Here is a 19,917-nt window from a genome sequence, read left to right as displayed (position 1 = left end):
GACATGCAAAACAAATAGGGCATGTTGTGGATCAGTTCTGGATCTAGAAAACAAGGTTATCATTATTATAATTCTTTTTTTGGTTGATTTGCAAATTTCAAGTTCAAGAAATTTCTTCTTTTTTTTTTCAAACCATCGAGGCTCACAGTTTATAAAGGACTACTGAAATTCTCTAGTAGTACTTTATAAATGATGAAATGGCATCATATGCTGTTTACTCTTCCTGTAATTTAGCTACATCATAGTCTGTTGAGGTGAATAATGACATACTCAACAGAAGAAAAAACAACAAACAAACAAAAAATCTCACCAGAGCAGCAGGTGATGGAGTGCTGTGAGTAGATATGGCACATGGAGCCTCCTGGGTCTGCCAGAAGCAGGCGTCTGTCAAGGATGTCTTTCTCCGAACCCTGGAAGGAGGCAGAGGGTGTAGTTCTGTAAACTTTCTCTGGTTATTTGGCTTTAATGAGGGCTTTGCAATTCACTTATGTTGTTCTGACATGAATAAACATTTTTAATTATGGACAAACCCATCTGATATGTGAAGTTTTGGTTGTGTATTACTTTAAGTACTTTTACATAGGCATATAGGAGCATGGGAATGGAATTTGAAAATGTCACTCTTTGTTTTTTGTGGTTATTTTTGGCAAAGTCAAAATAACTGATATCATCAGTCAATTGAATGATTATTCCTGAAAACAGCTCATCTACGAATACATCCACTTTAAATAATGTTAGGAGAAAATATCTCATGTGCCTTAACTGCATCCATTTACATCAAATTCTGCTGAATCCATTTCCATCTCACTGACATACATAAAAAGTATTGAGTACCTTGAAAGACAATGAGGTCGGAGAAATCCAGAAGGTCTCCAGTGTGGTTGGTGCATCCGTACTCATCTGATCCTTGAGGGTGGCTGGATTGTAGTTGTCACAGAAGAATGTTAAGAAAACAAAAGCAAAAGAAAACAATACAAAAGATACATATAAGGAAGGTTGAACATTGAACATTTAATAGATCAATGTAGATAAAAATTCAACAGTCATTTACTAATTCCTTTGAACTGTAAAGTGTCCCTTGAATGTCAATATAATATATATCATCATATTCCACATACTAAGAATCTTGCTATAGGATTGGTCAAGAGCAGATCACGTGAGTAATAGTTTTGCCCATCACATCACCTGAGAAGAAAAGTTTGTTACACTCTATGATGATAGTCATTTTGTTTCGCTGATCTCTTAGTCCAGACAGTCCTAACGTGTGATATAACTTACAATTTTGAATACCCACGAAGTAAAAGTGTGTTGCACTGTGGTCTATCATTTGACCGGGGTCAAGTGATAGACCACAGTGCAACGCACTTTTATTTCGGTGCCACGCGTGGGGCGCAGAGCAAATTCGTTGTTTTGTCATCTACGCGCATACGTCTAAAGGAAACTACGTAGCCTAAGCCCTGAGGATACCCTAAGACAACTAACATGATTTCAAATGTGGAATAAAATGGGAATATCTCGGACCCTAGATGTGGAATATAAAGCAAATAATCAACGACCTGAATGTGTACGCTATCTTTCCTCATCTACGCTTCAAAAAGATAGCTACATCCAGATCGCCTCGGAAGTGATAGTTTGTCCCATCACCTTCACCAACGTTGATTATTTGCTTACTATCTCATCATCTGCTCCGTGCAGACTCAAGCCTCTTTTATGTTGTAAATTGGTATTGAAATGGCTGACATATCCAATTACAAAGAGGTCATAATAAAGGGTGGGACCAACATTTCATTGAGACCACTGTTTTGCTTTGTTATTGGATATATAACTATTGGACTAGAAAGCACAAGAGGTGGGTAGACCTAAGATTCTGAAATACGAAATAGGGGTCTATGTTTTCATCAAAAATTTACAAGTAAGATTACATGAAGAGATAAATTTGTTGCCCCCTGGTTGTCCTTATGTAATACAAGCAATAGCTATTATAGTTCATTCCATATTGCCAGGTGATATTTTCTGTATTCCATGAACAAGCAGGGGGTAACTAATAGTATTTCATGATGTCATTGAATATAGATGACTTATTGCCATTGACTTCAAGTGACATGATTAATACTATACTTCAACAAAACAGGTTGTCTCTTACCTACAGCAAAGATGACTTTCGGATTAGATGCTGATGTGTTCACTGCTGCGGCCAACAACACAGAAATACTGATGGATAGAAAGATGAATGGAAGCAGAAGCTATTACAAAGTGTGAAAATCAGCACAATGCAAGTGACACTACAAGACGGAGTAAATTCATTAATAATCTGGAGAGAAACTACAATTTAAAACGGTGATATCATGAGTTAGCCTTGCCAAGGGTATGGTGTGTTCTGTGAGTGCAGTTGTTTTTATGATATTTATATAAGATGTTAGTCGTTTTGAGTGGGATTCCTGCATTGTATGAGATATCAAATTTTAGTTGAATGGCAGTAAACCAACGCTTGGCTATCTGAAACTGTATGTTTGGAGGGCTATTGTTCACTGTAGCAGTGCACTATGCACTGTATATCCACCAAAAAAAGAAAAGAAAAAGAAACTAGAAATGTCGCTTTGGCGACTGGTATGCCTCCGCCATAATGTATGATTTTCCCAATAGTACATGTGGACAATGTGTGATTACATTTTCACAAAATTGGCAAAATATTGAAATGACAAGTTTGTCACAAATGTGTTGAATGTTCACCTTCCTTGAACTAGGTTTAATTGGATGAATAGGAGAGCTTGTATCTAGGGATTTAAGGACTTTCAACTTGACTTTGACCCATTCATACATTTAGGCATTGCGTAATTTTCAAGGTACAGGTGTGGAGAAAAAGTGCAATTTCTGAATTGAATAGTAGTTATTGTTACCATTTTCATCTGGCCCTTGACCCTAAAATTCATAAGATAATCACTTTCATTTTTCAGGTAGAACATGCATAATATGTACTAAGTTTCAAGATAACTTGAGCCACTTCCGAGATATGGAGGAAGAAGTTAGTTCAGCACTTTCACTTGATCTTTGACCTTTCGACCTTTGAGGCAAAAAAAGAAGAAAAAAAAAACTTTCCAGAGAATTTCTATTAGGTTACACATGCATACACCAAGTGTAAAAAAAAAAATAACCCTGCTGGCATTGCATAAATATGAGGGAAATAGTAAAATTTTGAAGTGTTGCACCTGACCTTTGACCCCTGACCTTTGACCCCATGAACCCTACATTCTCTAGATAATCACTTCCAGTCAGTACATGTATATACTATGTTCCATGAAGATACCTTGAACAATTTTCCAAGGTATGGAGAAAAAAAAAGAAGTTTTAATATTTTTACTGGACATTTTGACCTTTGACCTTTGACCTCATGACCCAAACTTTTACCAGAGAATCTTAATTGGGTAATACATGTATACACTAAGTTTCAAGAAAATATCTTCAGGCCTTCAATAGATGTGGTGGAAATAGTGAAATTTTATGTATTTGACCCTGACTTTTTGACCTTTGACCTTTGACCTCATGACCCAAACTTTCACCAGAGAATCTTAATTGGGTAATACATGTACACACTAAGTTTCAAACAAATATCTTCAGGCATTCAATAGATATGGTGGAAATAGTGAAATTTTATGTATTTGACCCTGACCTTTTGACCTTTGACCTCATGACCCAAACTTTCACCAGAGAATTTTAATTGGGTAATACATGTATACACTAAGTTTCAAGAAAATATCTTCAGGCATTCAATAGATATGGTTGAAATAGTGAAATTTTATGTATTTGACCTTGACCTTTTGACCTTTGACCTTGAGCATGTGCACTCAAAAGTTGATAGGCACAACTTCACCCCCCGAAAACATAATGCCTCCGGCACCACTTCGTGGCGGAGGCATAAAAAAGAATGGAAGGGAAAAGATATTTACCTTGGGTAGCACTGTAAGGAACATATAAATTGTTTAATAGCATGGTCAAATAGTTTCAGAATGTGAACTTACTTTGAGATGAGCTGCATATCCAATAGCCAAATCCTCAAGTTGTCCATGGAGGTGGCACCCTGTGAGGGGGAGGTGGATGAAGAATATTCAGATCATTTCTGTGCTCATTTGAATTGATATCTTGTGGGCGGAGAACCTACCTGCATGGCTGAAAGGTTGTATATTTTTACACATTCAGCAAATGCTGCTTAAAGGGAATCTTCCCCAAACATACATGTGGATTCAGTGGGAGCGAAATAATAATGATATAGCTCTGATAAATATTAGAGCACAACAATGAATTTGAGGGGAAAATAGATATTTTTTTTTCAAAAGTTATGAATTTTTAGATCTGGTTAAATCGATGTGTTGTTATCATTTGAATGGGAAGGCTACAACAATACATGGCATAATAATGTAATGATATACAGAAAATTCAACCAAATTTCAATTTTTAATAACAATACACTATCCTTTGTCTTGTAATACTGACATTAAAAGGGTAATATTATTCCCCCTTCCTTCTGAAGGAGATTTGGACATGGTATGGAATTGCACTCTGACAAATTAATATATAAAAATATGATATTATTATATCATTGGATAATATCACTACATTTCCTGCACACAGTAATTCTCATTCCACTAAATGTTGATAAACATTTCTACATCCACCACAAGAACATAGACGACTAAAATCAAGGAAAATTTGCTACTCTCATACTCCATCCAGCTATTTCTTTACAAATGCCATATTGCAATATGGTCACAGCTTATCTCACCATTTCTCTCTGGAAGTGTTGTTTGAAGAGAACGTCCAGCTGCTTTTCATATATGAGCTGTAGAATATAACATCAATGCTCAAGTTATGAATTCTCTTCGAGAAAAAAAAAGGTGCATCACTTCGTGTATTGAAATCAAAGCAACATCATTAACCTATTACCGTAATGCAAGCCAAAAAGGATAAACAAATACAGGCAAACATGTCTGACAAACACAAGTAGAACTTTAAGGGTTTGCTGCTATTCTGAGTTTCAAGATAAGTTTGTATGTGACATGAATTCCCTGTAGCGTCCCTTGAAAGGTATGTCATTAACTAAATCATGTACCTCTTCTGGGGACCCTTCAAGCAAGTATTAAAGGGTGTATACAGTTCTGGTCGAGGTGAGGATTTAGCTTCTAATGTTCTGCGAGATATTCATAAACCACTCTATGAGATGTCAAAGAGCATGCAATTCCAAGGGGTATCAAAAGTTCATTTGATGAAAATCGGTTTTGAAATGGCTGAGATATCCAAAAACAAGGTGAAACAAAGAGATCCTAATAAAAGGCGTGGCCTGTCGCCTTTTATTATTATCACTTTTTTGGATATCTCAGCCATTTGAAAACCAATTTTCATCAAATAAACGTTGAATCCTTCCTAAAATTACATGCTCTTTCATATTTCAAAAGAGGTTTCTCACTATCTCACTGAGGAATGTTCAAAACATGAATCCCCACCTCAACCAGTACTGTACAGTCCCTTTAAGCTTGAAGTATACATTCTGGGTATCAACTTGCCTTTACTAAAACTGGATGGAAAAACAATACTTTTCACGATACAGTGATCAGGCTCTAAGTTTTCTGGTTCCATAGGCCATATAGGAAAAGAAACAGAGTTCATGGGTGACAGATGATGGATGACATGCAATTGATGAAAGTTGATGGACACAAAGAAATCTAATACTAGTAAGCTGAATTGTGCTTGCACCTCGAGAGAGTTAAAGTACTAAAATAATCATGGCATGGATTTAGCATCGGCTGAGAACATATGGACAGACTTGAGCATAAGCATACTCATTTGATGTGCAGCTGAACAGGAATCTTCACTGTCATCAAAAATGAATATGGTATAAACTGGCCTCCAAACACAAACTCTGACCTTCTCCTGTCCTGGACCCATTATGGACCATTTCTGTATGACTGAGTCCTGGAGCACAAACAGGGCATTACTCTCTCTTCCTAGACATCCCGCCAGTACTCGCCTCAGACCCTGCAGCAGCAAAAGAAATTAGATAATGGCCTTATGCACTGCAGTAAAAATGACTTACATTTTTGCATTCCAGAATTTCTGTGAAATATACCATTTTTGAAAGTGCAATAGAATCTACACATGTGACACATCACAGACATTATAGCAACAACAACAACAAAAAAAGGAGAAATATATTGAGAAATTGAAGTAAACAGGAAAATGCAGACATTTTTTTAGAGTTCCTAACCTGTTGAGGACGGGCTGATTTTTGCTACAACATGCATTTCCTATAGGCACTTACCCGAGTTTACTTGGGACTCGTCCTCAAGGGGTTAATATCACAAATACAAACACATTGAAATATAATGTGTATTGATTATGAATATGCCCCATGGAAAAAACATAGCAAAAAAAAAATTGTCTAAATTAAAGGGACTGTACAGTACTGGTTGAGGTGGGGATTCATGTTTTGAACATTCCTAAGTGAGATAATGAGAAACCTCTTATGAAATATGAAAGAGCATGCAATTTAATGGCTGAGATATCGAAAAAAGTGATAATAATAAAAGGCGACAGTCCACGCTTTTATTAGGATCTCTTTGTTTCACCTTGTTTTTGGATATCTCAGCCATTTCAAAACCGATTTTCATCAAATAAACTTTTGATACCCCTTAGAATTGCAAGCTCTTTGACATCTCATAGAGTGGTTTCTGAATATCTCGCAAAACGTTAAAAGCTAAATCCTCACCTCGACCAGATCTGTACACACACTTTAATGTTGAAAGTGCAATTCTACACCACAGTAATATTGTCATATATAAAACAAAAACAAAAAAATCAATTGGATGGGCACAGTGGCTAAAAATTTGACGTTGGACAAAAAACAAAAACAAAAAACAGTCAACAGAATTTAACATTTCATGCATTTTTCCAAACTAGTGATCTGAAGTAGCAACCATCTCCACAAGTTACACGAAATGATGATATCATGAGATCTCACATCTCCCATTCATCTACACAAATCTTTACTCATTTTCTTCCATATTTTTTTTTTTTGACATGCAACAAACAAGAAAATTTGTATGAATGACATTACATATAAACCGTAAGGACCAAATTGATCATGATGCAGAATTGGACAGCAAGTTATCACGGTAACAAAAAATAAACACCTTGAAGTGTCAAGAAAAAGCCAAACAAACAAACACAATATGAGGTAGTTGAACTGACATCCTGAAAACAAATTGTCCCTGGCTTAGCGCTTGTTGCACATAAAGAAAATACATAACATCACAAAAAGGGGCATTTTGATTTCACTCACTGAAGTTTCTTCCTTCTGTCCTCCAAAGAGAAAAGATGACATCCTCACAAACAAGCCTTGGTTTGTCTTCAAAGTGTGAACTTCCACTTGAGACTAACAAAAAAGAAAAAAGAAAGAAAAAAAAAGGGAAAATCAAAATCAAAATATATTCTAAATAGGTACCACTGTCAGTATTTGATTTTCTGAAAAACACGTGAATATTTGATATAGCTACAAAAGTATTGTACACACATTTATATACAGATTCTGAATGCCTCAACTTTGATGTAAAACTTTCTTTTTAAAAAGCAAAAAAAAGCAGAAAGCAGCAACTTTACTGAACAAAACTAGAATAAAACAGGGCTACAATGCACAGTTGAGTGAAATGCCTTCACCTTCTCATGTGATCACTAATTCTGCCAAAAGTACAGCCATTTACTTCATCTTAATAAAGTTTACTGATCTTGAAATCTGACCTTGAGGATTGACCATTAATCCTCTTTACAAGAGTGGATATAAATAATGCAAATTGCTCATGGAAAGCATATTTCCACACAAAGTGGGCTGAAAAATAAACTACATGAAATCATGTCATGTCTTTTTTTTCCTGATTTTTCTCAGCAGAAACAGTTCCACTGTAAAGCAACACACTGGCATAACTCTTATTACCATTACCTGCATGGTAGAGGGTGAAACCGACAGCAACATAAGCTGGTTTGTTGTTGTAGCTAACACACAGCGATGCTTCTGAAATAAAGGAAATTATACATATTACATGACTATTGTGCAAATCCCTGGTCAGAGTAAATGACAGTGATGTTTTTCTGATAGGTTTGATCTCAAAATTATGTCTTGTCTTTAACAATTAGAGCTAAACAAATGGCACATTCAGACTTGATGATAACAAATAGACAATAAAAGCAAAATTGCCAGAGTTTGCCCTCCATTTTTTAATATTGTTCCTCTGCAAGCTCAGGTCAGTTAAAAAAACAAAAACAAACAGAAAATAAATCCAACACACCACTGTTTCCTTAATCCATCACATGGAGTTTCTGGAAAATGGAAAATGCCAGACGAATGAAAGAAATCATAATTGTTCACTTGAGCTAAAAAATTTCAATGAACCACTGTCCAAAATCTACTACATCCCCTGTAACACCATTGGCTTTATTTGGCTACAAGGTCATGGTTAGAAGCGATTTTCTTTCTTGGCCTTAAAAAAAATTACCTGGAGAAGATGATGGTAAAAATTTACAGAGTACTAACACTCAATTCCACTGTATTGGTTACTCCTTATAAAGAACAAACAGTTCAAGGACTTACAGCCAGAGGAAAATTCAAAGAGACATATTTTTCGGCATCCCATCACTGAGATTTATGTTGACAATGCCAGTTTCTGTGAACATGTGGCAAACAGTATCAAACTATGACCTACTCCAAATGCTGTGAGAGAGAAGCACTCCTGCCCCGCCAGCTCCAGGCTGCGCTCAGAGTAGGCGATCTCGTGGTGAGCTGTTGGCCAATAGCGGATGACACCTTCTGGAGAGACGGCTAGAGCACCTATCACCTGGCTGTCCATCTCACCGCCGCTACCGGCAGCAGGTATGAGACAGATCAACTCTGCCCTGTGGCACAGCTCTGTGGCTGGGAGGGCTAATTGGTAGCATTGTCCGGGCTGTGTAAGAATATGTTAGAACTTTAGACTTCCTTCATCTAGTATAATGCATTCAAGTGTAAAACCAATTATTGCAACTCCCTAAATGGCTCAATTTACTCACTTTCTACTTACTTTTGGGCATTTTGGGCAATGCTCCAAGGCCTCCTCCATGGGGGCTAAATGAATGATTTGAATAAGTTTTTATCTCCTGCCCCAATAATGCTAACAGTTATGTGTGGGGCAAATTTGACTCTTCTTTTCTTACCTCTATGAGAATCCCAATGTAATACAATATGATTATACTACATCTGATTCTCAAGAATATTTTGAAAAAAGTCTATCATACACAATCACTTGATACTGAAAAATGCACAAATACCATATCACAATAGGCCATTGCATAGGATATAACATGACAAAATGTGCTTGAATTGTATCAACTATCTCTCTGAATAGAAAATGATTGTTTAAGAACTTGTATATGCCATTCTCCACAGATGAACACATAAATAATGCATTTTTTGTTCCAAATGCATAGCAACACCTACCCTTGTTGAATGTGTCTGCTTGTAACGCCAGATGAAGAGTCTTCTGTCGCACACAAGGCATGCCCATCCAGACTCATCTATCTTTACACTGATATTGGCAGAACCTGAAATTAAAAAAAAAATTGAATCGATTGTTGAAAGAAACTAGAAAAATATTTGACTGTTGTGTACAGTCAATTGAGATGCCTCCAAATCTTCACGCCAAAACTTTGTTCCATCAAAATGTTGCCCTTTCATCACTAATAACACGAGATTAGGTTAATCGACATCAATCATCTATCATGACATTTCAGCAGGAGCCTGTAGAGGAATTATACCTGTAAAGTGTGTAGGTTTCTATGTAGCATCTACACCTCACACATCACACACTGGTCAAGTTTCAGCAAAATCAATGAAGACAATTTTCTTTTGATGCAGAAATAGGATCTTGGACAAAAGAACAATTGGATTGGTGGATGACCTGAAAACAAAATACTTACAAGACTACTAACTTTAGCACTCTTTTAGGACAGAAATAGATCTACATCTTGTATTTCTACATTTGCACAAAAATGTACAACAAAGCCAATAACAATAACATAACAGCAATGATTAATCTATTTCCACATGCCTCATTTTGAGTTCACAATTAAATTTATTTTTTCTATTTTTTTTTAAGTTTCAAAAGACATAGCCATAGGCCTAGGTCTATTCTAGTCTAGACCACTAACCTCTAGTTATTAGTAGCAGAACTGAAGATCTTAAGTTGAGGAGCCAGTGAAAAGTGCACATCAATTCCCCTCCATGCCACGTTCAGAGAAATATGGCTTTGCCTTTTGGCATGGCCTCTACTATCTAACAGAGGGAAATCAAACAAAGACGTTGTATCAATAACGCTTTCTTTTAGCCTAAGTGCGATCGTGCTTTTGCATAATTGGCGACACACAAGTAAGCTATTCTATAAATACATACACAGGTCAGAACTGCAATTGAAAACATCTAACTTTTGATTAGTTTATCGGACTACGCTATGATACCAGTATCTATACACATATTATAACGAGTGGGACTGAACACCGCACGATTTGCACGTGCAGTAAATGCTGACTGCTAGTGTAGGATACGGATTCCTACCAAAGTAACTCAACAAAAGTCCAGCTAATGGCTTCAAACTTACGATCAGCTTGCAGCAAAACTTCTGTTATCAAAACAGGTAAAGATGGCCCAAAGCTTTCGACACGATGGTCTGGCGCTTCTTCGATTATCTTGGAGCTCTGCATGTTTGGCTGCATATAATTACCAACACAAGAAACCCTACGAATGGGACTAGACTATAAATAGGAGATAAGATTTCAAGCTCAGTGCTCAAGCGCGCGCATCCAGTCCAATCACTTCATCTCGATAAAAACAAACAAACAAAAAAATAAATAAAAATGAATAAATATAATAAAATAAGATAAAGAAAAATTAGCAAATTTTCGCCCTATGAATAAATGCGAATACATGTATCTATTTAATATGTACAGTAAAATTGTGTTAAAAGAATACAGACAATTATATAAAAGAAAATTTTGATTTGATTGAGGCATTTGCTATTTGGTGACCATTATGTACATCTTGAAACCGTGCCATATTTTTCTGCTTTGTTTGATTTGAGTATTTTTTTTTACACTTGGAATATCTTGCCCCCACCTATACTGAAAATAATTCCTCAATGTTTGATGTGATCTTTGCTCTAACAATATATGTATATGACATCACTTTGCAATTGCCTCAGTTCAGCAATTTCATCAAACATATTAAGTTGTGTAGGTCCTATTACGATCTTTATATTATCTGTTTATTTCTACTGTCTTAAAGTATGCATACATACATGTATACTCTCAATGTCTCTTTTTCTCCCTCTCTCCTCTCCCTGTCTTCATCCCTCTCCCTCCCCCCTCTCTCTTATATATGACTTTGTCCAAAACACTTGCATGAAAAGCACAGTAGAACCTAATGAATAATAACAGAACTAACATTATCTAAGTTGTTATTTGTAAGTAATACAACCAAATTCATTCTATGATATGTAATCGTTCCTGAAAAAAAGCAGATTAATTGATATTTTGGCATTCCGGTGAACTTATGTCGTGGCATAACAAAATACTGTATTTTTTGTGTTACTTTGCAATGTACATTCCCTATGTTTTCTTCTGTATACATCTTGCTATTCAATGTACATACAATGTATATGTTCATCAATATCATTCGCATCAGGGCCCCATGGAAGACCACTAGGCCTAATTACTGGTGAATGGACTAACCTAACAATGAATGAATGAAAGAACGAACAAACGAATGAAGGAACAGATGGATGGATGGACGGATGTATGCATGAATGAATGAATGATAAATAAATAAGATTTGCATATTTGAGCCATTGGGTTGGACTGAGCAAAAGGCAAGGTCTTACAGGAAGGACCAGTTCTTCGCATCAAGGAGGTTACACAATCAAATGCTCATCCTCTATTACCCTTCCATCATCCTGTGGACCTACATCATCATAAACAAATTTCTCTCTTCCGTTCATGCACATTGATGTCTCATGACTCCAATTCTCATCACAGACATTTCCAATGACTTGGTTCTGGCGTCAACACACACACACACACACACACACACATGCACAAACACAAAATCACATTTCGTATCCCTCATCATTGTTACTCAACAGTACCAGCTGACATTCATCAATCATTCATCAGCATTCTACCTCCAGCATATAATGTGTATATGGGTGGAAATGAGCTGCTTGGCTTAGGTCTGCACTCTCCAAGTGCTTTTCTAGTTTGACACTACTTTTCAGATGACAGAAACAAAATAAATGACTGTTAGCTGACTTTTTATGCTAGTCAGTTCTGCCCCATGACGCAGAGTTTAATGAATGTATAAAAATTACACACAACAAAACAATAAAACTCTTCACAGTTTTATGCATCGACGAAGAGGAAAGTCCATCAACATATTGAACTGGACAGTTGAATTTCCGTATATACAATTCACTTAGGATACTGAGTACCACCAGGTATGAACTCAACCAGTTTACAGACTCAGCCTTGGAAATAATATGTAATTCATCCCAAGCTTTCCTTTGGAATGATCACATTATTTTAAAACTATAAGTTCATGTACCATGGAACAAAATATATGGCAACAGAATAGCAAGTCCATCTAAAAAGTAATGAAAATTAACTTTAGCATTTTGAAAGAAAGAAAGAAAGAAAGAAAGAAAGAAAGAAAGAAAGCAAGAAAGAGAGAGAGAGAGAGAGAGAGAGAGAGAGAGAAAGAAAGAAAGAAAGAAAGAGAGAAAGAAAGAAAGAAAGAAAGAAAGAAAGAAACAAACAACAGTTGCTACAAGTGACCAGGCATCACCACATACACAATCCAAACCACACTTACATCACAAGGACATACTCCTGTCTAATGTTTGCTGAAATGAAAGTGATTCTCTGACTTGGAAACATGCTAGTGACAAGAGTAATTCAACTGCCGCCCTGTCAACCATGATGCCTCGATTTATCATGCATTTCACAGTATGTGCTTTTAAGTACATGGTACATGGTACTTCTCTACATTTTGATGAAGTTTGTAGATTTTGACCAGTGACCAGTGATGACCTTAAACCCCTTCAATAATGGTAATTCAACTTACCATTGATAATTTGATGGCCTATGACTTCAACCTATCACTTCAGGCAACTAATTCTTTATCAATTTATAATCTTATGACTGGATATTCCTAGCATAAGTTATGGCTGGTAAAATACATTTTACACCAAAGTTCATTGACTTTCGACCTTGACTTTCATCACAGAGCATATGCACACAATAATTTTCGATTTATTTCTACTCTGTCTATCATCTTGCATCACCATTTGACATCCCTAACAAAAGTAAAATTGAAGTTCATGTTTAAGTTAAATACCACTTTTTTCTACACTTGGTACATCGTATCAAATCTTACTGGTCATTCCTGGGGGGCGTTTCATCAACGAGTTCGTCGGAGTTTTCACCGACGAATTTGCTATCAGCCAATCAGACGCAAGGATTTATACTGACAACTGTCAAAAGCTAATGAAATCCTTGATCTGATTGGCTGATAGCAAATTTGTCGGTGAAAACTCCGACGAACTCGTTGATGAAACGCCCCCCAGATGTTCCAGATGATCATGAAATCACAGCTGAAGAAAAAAAAACCAAAAGTTTCCACCAAATGGGCAACCCAGAACAATGTTTACAGCACACCATGGGGCAAAGGCATCATAAAAAGACTTCAGTCTGCAATGTGGCAAACATTGTATTGTACTAAACAAACAACAGAATATGGCTGCAGTGGATTCACAAAGATACACACAGACAGCATGACACTTTACAGTGACTGCACTTTCAAAGAAGATCACACAATGGTTCAGTGAGACTCACAATATTGTGTAAGGAAAATAGTTTAATTTTGATAAATTCAATGAATTTTGACCATTTTGATGCATATAATATCTCTTCATATCAGTGTCAAAATTTGATATTTTGGAAGCGTATTCCCTGCAGTAGAAGAGATAAAGTACAATGGTTCGTTGTTTTGTAAAGTCAGATGCATTATCACATGGTGAGCCATATTGTTGAAAAGAGGCCAGCCCTGATAAAAATGTAAATCACATTCACACAAATTAACTGCATATTGATACAAAGAATGAAGAAGCTTGTAGTTCACATCAATGATTCACCTATGATCACCTTAACACTTGATACTGACATTGACAGTCATCTCTAATTCTGCATCATCATGATGAACGGAATGGGCTTTGCAGTCATGTGAAGATAAATTGTCAGTCAGTCTGTCACACACAAATTGGCTGACTACTGTAAACGTCCATATTTTTGAAGGATTAGATTTTCGCACTAAGCGGCTCAAAAACACTATTGTGAGTTCTTGAATTCGTGCTGCACGATTGTCAACCTATTCAAAATGTACAGAGAAAATTGCGAAGATATTTTTCGCAGGTTTTAGAATTTGTGCTATCCAAAAGCAGCGCGAAAGGCACAAAAATTAATGTATAATGAAACTTTGTGCATTTACAGTATCAAAATTTGGCTATGCACAAGGCTGGGTTGGGATATGGCAGACATTCTCAAGAACATTAAGTCCAAACCTGCTTCATCTGCCTGGTTTCTGTTCTCAACTTGTCTCCTTTTCTTCCGCTTTACGAGCTTCCTCATTTTGATCATCATCCATCTTCTCCTCCTCAGCGTTGTCCATCTTCTTCTCCTCAGCGTCATCCATCTTCTTCTCCTCCTCAGCGTCGTCCCCTTCCGATTCGCTGCTGCTTTCTCCTGGATGTTCCGGCATCTTTGAATGATCCGCTTCTTTCTCTTGCATCGCTGACTCTTCACTGGCCTTGGACTTGGTCACTGTATCGTTGGCAGACTTTTCCTCTTTAGCTGATGGAGGTTTGCGGGACACAGGTGGTCTTGCTAGCTGGGCCCTTCTCTGTTGATGCTGATACAGAAATCACAGCAGAATGATAACAGTTAATCTACAAAGTCATATGAAATCTGTGTACAATCAAGTCATAGTCATAGTCATTGTCTCTGAATGACATCTGTCATTCATGAAGGACACAATGAAAGCTATGAATGACATGCATACATAATGAATGAAGGTGGAGATGGGGGGAGAATTAATCTGTTTTAATGTTACTTCATATATCTCGTGCTATTTTTTTTTTTCAAGAATAAGTTTCCTTTTCTCTTCAAAGGCACAATAAACGTGGAAAAAGTGTATCAAAAGCATATCAGTCCTAATCTGACAGAACAAAGCTTAATATCAAAAGTATTTCACCATAAATATTTAGATAAAACAAGTTACACCTGACTGGTGCATTTCTCCAAAAACATCACACAGTCAATATCCAATCCATGACTAGGATACTGTAGTGGGGGTTTACAGAGACAATACAGGACCACATCAGCAAAAGATTAAAATTATGTGAATTTATCAGAGAAAAAAAAAAATGAAATTGAAATTACAAGAACTGAGCCGTGTGTGCAAAAGTCCTGCAAAAGGATTTAGTCTGTGAGGCTCACCCCGATTTGTCTCTGCATATGCTGCATCCTGTCGTTGTAGAAATCAAACACAAATTGTGCCATGTGGGGCATGTCCTCGATCACTATGACTCTGCCAAACGGTGCTTGGATAGCCTGATGGACAAATCAGAAATAAGTATAACAGTAAGATCACACAGATTGAAGATTGAAGGATTGAAGACGACAAAGAAAAAAAAATGAGGAAGGCAAATACCTTCTGTGACCTAGCATAGCACAATAAGCCACAAGTACTGGAGAAAACCTAGGTTTTAATACAGCTACCAAGAAAAAGATCTCAATAAAAGGTTTTCCTGATCCTTTGAATTCAAAAAGAGTTTTGTAAATCATTAACTGAATTCTTAAAGAACAAAAATTCTGTGAGAGTGGAACCTTTTGGATTTTTCCATGGCATACTTGGCCCGATTTGACTGTGGTCTCACAGTGTAAGTGCCAGTTTCATACTTAGGGGAGTACAAAGGCTTTATGTACTGTGAAAAGTAAGCACCAGCATATGCTACGCAGCTGGCTTATGAGCTATATTTGCCCAAACATAGGGCATGTGCCCTCAAAGATGAATGAGAATTTGAAGGCAAACTCCATACTTCATTGCAATTTCATGGCACTGTCAATTTCATTGCATTTTATCTGAAGTATCTCTGGATTCAGAACACTTTGTGTGCTGAATAACAATAAACTGAAGTGTACACATTGGACAAACTAACATTTGTCTTGACAGAACTTAACATTTGAGCTCATGGATGCAGTTGACATGATTGGTCTCATTTTCCAGGAATTACCTCAACACAAAGCTTTTTGTGAGTTTTCTCACATGAAAATCAAGTAGAGATCTGCGATACATTTTTCCACCTTTTCTTTTTAATATAAGTAAAAGCTACAATGATATGAATACGCAAACGTGTCAGTATGAGCTACTAAAAATAACTAACACAATTCAAAATTCTTTTGTTGAACCAAACTAACAAATATACACAAAAAGGACAAATAGAAACTGGTGGTACACCATTTTTTCTCTTCATTTCTTTGGCCTCCTCAAACCTGGGTTGGCCTACCACTGGAAGTATTGTGCTTTACCTTTCTCTGAGGGGGATATGCTTCTGCTGGAGCCAGGTGAAGATGTGCTGGCCTGGAAAGAAGCTGTGGAGAGCACAAAATTGGAGGCATTACAGGATCTCTCTCAATGAGCAGCAAAAATGATACCTTAACAGTGCAGAATAAATCACATTAATGTAAACAAAATAAACAATTGCAGTAACATCAGAATAACTATAAACATTACAACAAATTAAATCACAACAGAACATAAAGAAAAAGCGTTGATTTATGCTCGACTGTTTCATTAAAAAAAGTTCAATCCATTGAAGACGAGTCCTGAGTATATTTGGGCAGTTGTCTATGGAAAATGCGTGTTACAGCAAAATGAGTCCTTCCTCAATGGGTTAAAGAGTGTTTACATACACAAGAAGGAAAGAAAAAACTTAAACTGCTTTGGGAACACTGAAACAAAACAAGAAAAGATTCCTGAATAACTAAATGTTTTCATTCCCAATTTAGTGCAGTCAGTAACACAAACACACATTTCAGTGAGCAGTCCAATCAATATTTTGATGTGGGAAGAGCATGCGAAATACTTGCAAAGTATATGTGATATATCCACACAACAACTATGCCACGTATGGCCATAACATTATTACCCTGCATGATAAATGTTACATCTACCAGTATCTTGAAAAAGACACAAGAATTGCTGCACACGACTTCCTCTAAAAGAACAACCCTTCAATGCCCTTTAAGGACGTTTTGAAACTGAATGTTTCCTTTTGCAAGTCTTATCAATCCCAGGTAACCTCTTCAGCGTAAACACTGTCTTACTGGAGGAATTTATCACTCAAGTAATGCTATACACATGTCAATACACAGTGATGGAGGATCTTCTTTTTTAATGTGCCATATTTTATGATTTATTCAATATGAAATTTAACTTTCAAACCTTCCTTGACAATAGGGTAGAAGATGCTGAATTGCATTGCGTACAATGCTACTGCAACACAGCTCAAAATGTGGCAATCCTCAAACAACTCGATGCATTCATCTGTGCACCATCCCCTGTCCATCAGCCACATCCTTGATACAAATTTTGACAACTTAAGATTGTGTACTGGAGTGAGTACTTTACCTGTGACTGAGAGGCTACTTACTTTCTTGAATGCTGGTGACAATTCAAAGCAGTTCTGGAAGAGGGAGACCCTAGCGAAGACATAGAGACCCAGGCGGGCTCTTGACATGGCCACTACCAGCCTCCGCACGTCCCTGTCAAAAGGAAAAGGAAGAACAAAAACAGAGTTAACATCAAACAAAGTCTTATAGTGTACTTCCTGTGAACAGGTACACAAGTCACTTGAATATGAACAGTATTCATATCACTCACTTCTCCATGTAAGTTCCTGTTATCATCTAAACCGTTTCAGATGTAGGATAAAAATGTGAAAGTAAGATGAAATAATGATGTCTTTATTTGCCCCATAAATTCTCAACTGGATTGAATACAAAAGTCATATAGAAATTATGTTGTGGTTGATGATTCACTTAACACCATTATTATTGTTCTCCCCCCCCCCCCCCAAAAAAAAAAAAAAAAAAATCATTGCAGTTCAGTGCAGTAAAATAACTTGATGAGAAGGACACAAGTCTCTCCTTTAAGATTTCATTTTAAAGTGGGATATTTGGTGGAGACCTGTGTGTAGGACAATGGGTCACTTGTGTAGCCTGTTGTACTGTCACTATAGTCACAAAGTCACATACAGCAATATCCAGGTTGTTGTTGGTTTTTTTTCCTCTGATACATGATTATGATTTATAACTTTGTATCAAGCCTCTGTTTGTAAAATGTATAATGATTATAAAATTCACTGTAGCCTGATCGTGGAGCAATATTTTGTCAATACCGTATGTGGCCGACAGCTCTGGTCCTCACGAGGGAAAGGAGGATGTAGTCATTCTGCTGTCCTTGGAAACGATCAACTGTCGTCACCTGATCAATTTCAACAAAATACGAATAGCAGCAACAAAATATGAAATAATGCCATACAAATCACACAAAAATTAATAGAAAAGCACACGCAGGAAAGGTGCAAAAAGAAGAAAAGAACAAACACAGATACTGAACAAATCTTCTGTTTGAGCTACACTCTCTTCTAACTTTGTGGAAACCTGTCTTTTTGTTTCTTTTAGAATTAAAACTAAGGGATGTGCCATACACAGGAGTGCACCAAATTCATTATTCATGAGATTATACGGTTTTCTTCGACTGCTTGACTGTACTGTCACGCTAACCATTATTCCAATGGTAGGGATTTTCAAAGACACAACTGGAGCTCATATACAGGTCTGAGAGCAAGGACATTATGGAAACAATGTCATTACTGAGCTGTCACCTACAAGGTGAAAGGTCAGATTCATCCTCCATCACACAACAAAAAGGAAAAGGTTAGACATACATTTGAGTTTTTCCACTCAGAAATGCCTTTTAATGAGAGCCAATGCATTATAAATTTAGAACATTCTAATCACAAGTTACAGCTTAATTAAATGAAAACTTATTTACCTTGTGCGGTTGTCCAATCATGGGGTTGTCGGCACATCGTTTGTTGATGACATCCCTGATGAGGTGCTTCTGCCCATTGTATGTGGAGAGGATGCTGATCTTTTCAGCCGGATACCCAAGAAGCCTCATGTACATGAAAGTGGCAACCACGTACTCAGCCTCAGCAAGGTTCTGTGGATAATCAGAATGTAATCATTCATTTTGTTTCCTTATTACATATGCTCTAAAGGTATAGAACATAAATGCACACACGACGGCACTGAATCAGAAAGACAAATGCACTCTTGCAAGGTTGCACTAATGGCATCTAGTTGTAGAGGTCATACCAGGATTGCTCTTTTTTCTTGCCAAGAAATGGCTCCACCATCTCTATGCACTGGGTGCCATTTTGCACAGTGACAATGCTACACAGCAACTTACACATGATCTTGAGCTTCCATGTGCAGCCTTCCGAGTATTGCACAAAGTTACACACAACTTTTGGCACATGCATATGATTTTAGATCTTTGTGGAATGGAAATTTCAATCTGTCCTCAAATTACATAACAATTTATGACACCCATGCATGAATTTGGGACCTAAATAAAGACTTTTATTCTTATATGTACGAAAATGGTAAGTCTTTTTGACATATACAAAGAAATATCTATTCAAGAACATTTGTTGACATATTATTTCA

The 19,917-nt window shown here is 36.8% G+C and overlaps 2 protein-coding genes across 2 annotated transcripts in view; both read right to left on the bottom strand.

Moving 5' to 3' along the window:
• Positions 1 to 10,788, bottom strand: part of LOC139730647 (nuclear pore complex protein Nup133-like) — a 39,451-nt gene extending 28,663 nt beyond the window's left edge. Inside the window, exons 1-11 of the mRNA XM_071641507.1 lie at positions 10,671 to 10,788; positions 9,515 to 9,618; positions 8,745 to 8,984; positions 7,985 to 8,056; positions 7,331 to 7,423; positions 5,917 to 6,027; positions 4,778 to 4,834; positions 4,017 to 4,075; positions 2,144 to 2,211; positions 835 to 917; positions 311 to 410 (exon numbers count right to left, since the gene is read on the bottom strand). Coding sequence (XP_071497608.1) covers positions 311 to 410; positions 835 to 917; positions 2,144 to 2,211; positions 4,017 to 4,075; positions 4,778 to 4,834; positions 5,917 to 6,027; positions 7,331 to 7,423; positions 7,985 to 8,056; positions 8,745 to 8,984; positions 9,515 to 9,618; positions 10,671 to 10,785 — 1,102 coding nt within the window. The 5' untranslated portion in view covers positions 10,786 to 10,788. The remainder of the gene's footprint in view (positions 1 to 310; positions 411 to 834; positions 918 to 2,143; positions 2,212 to 4,016; positions 4,076 to 4,777; positions 4,835 to 5,916; positions 6,028 to 7,330; positions 7,424 to 7,984; positions 8,057 to 8,744; positions 8,985 to 9,514; positions 9,619 to 10,670) is intronic.
• A 2,902-nt stretch (positions 10,789 to 13,690) lies between these two features.
• The window catches only part of LOC139730646 (RNA helicase aquarius-like), a 47,128-nt gene continuing 40,901 nt past the window's right edge, over positions 13,691 to 19,917 (bottom strand). Inside the window, exons 35-40 of the mRNA XM_071641506.1 lie at positions 19,238 to 19,408; positions 18,579 to 18,664; positions 17,832 to 17,943; positions 16,708 to 16,770; positions 15,616 to 15,729; positions 13,691 to 15,028 (exon numbers count right to left, since the gene is read on the bottom strand). Of these exons, the coding sequence (XP_071497607.1) occupies positions 14,708 to 15,028; positions 15,616 to 15,729; positions 16,708 to 16,770; positions 17,832 to 17,943; positions 18,579 to 18,664; positions 19,238 to 19,408 (867 nt within the window). The 3' untranslated portion in view covers positions 13,691 to 14,707. The remainder of the gene's footprint in view (positions 15,029 to 15,615; positions 15,730 to 16,707; positions 16,771 to 17,831; positions 17,944 to 18,578; positions 18,665 to 19,237; positions 19,409 to 19,917) is intronic.

The sequence above is a fragment of the Diadema antillarum genome, unplaced genomic scaffold (assembly GCF_040938485.1).
Source record: "Diadema antillarum isolate AM-2024a unplaced genomic scaffold, OU_Dant_1.0 seq00000326_RagTag, whole genome shotgun sequence".
In the NCBI taxonomy this organism is placed as follows: Eukaryota; Metazoa; Echinodermata; class Echinoidea; order Diadematoida; family Diadematidae; genus Diadema; species Diadema antillarum.
The sequence above is the reverse complement of the archived record's forward strand: the minus strand, read 5'-3'. Positions and strand labels throughout refer to the sequence as shown.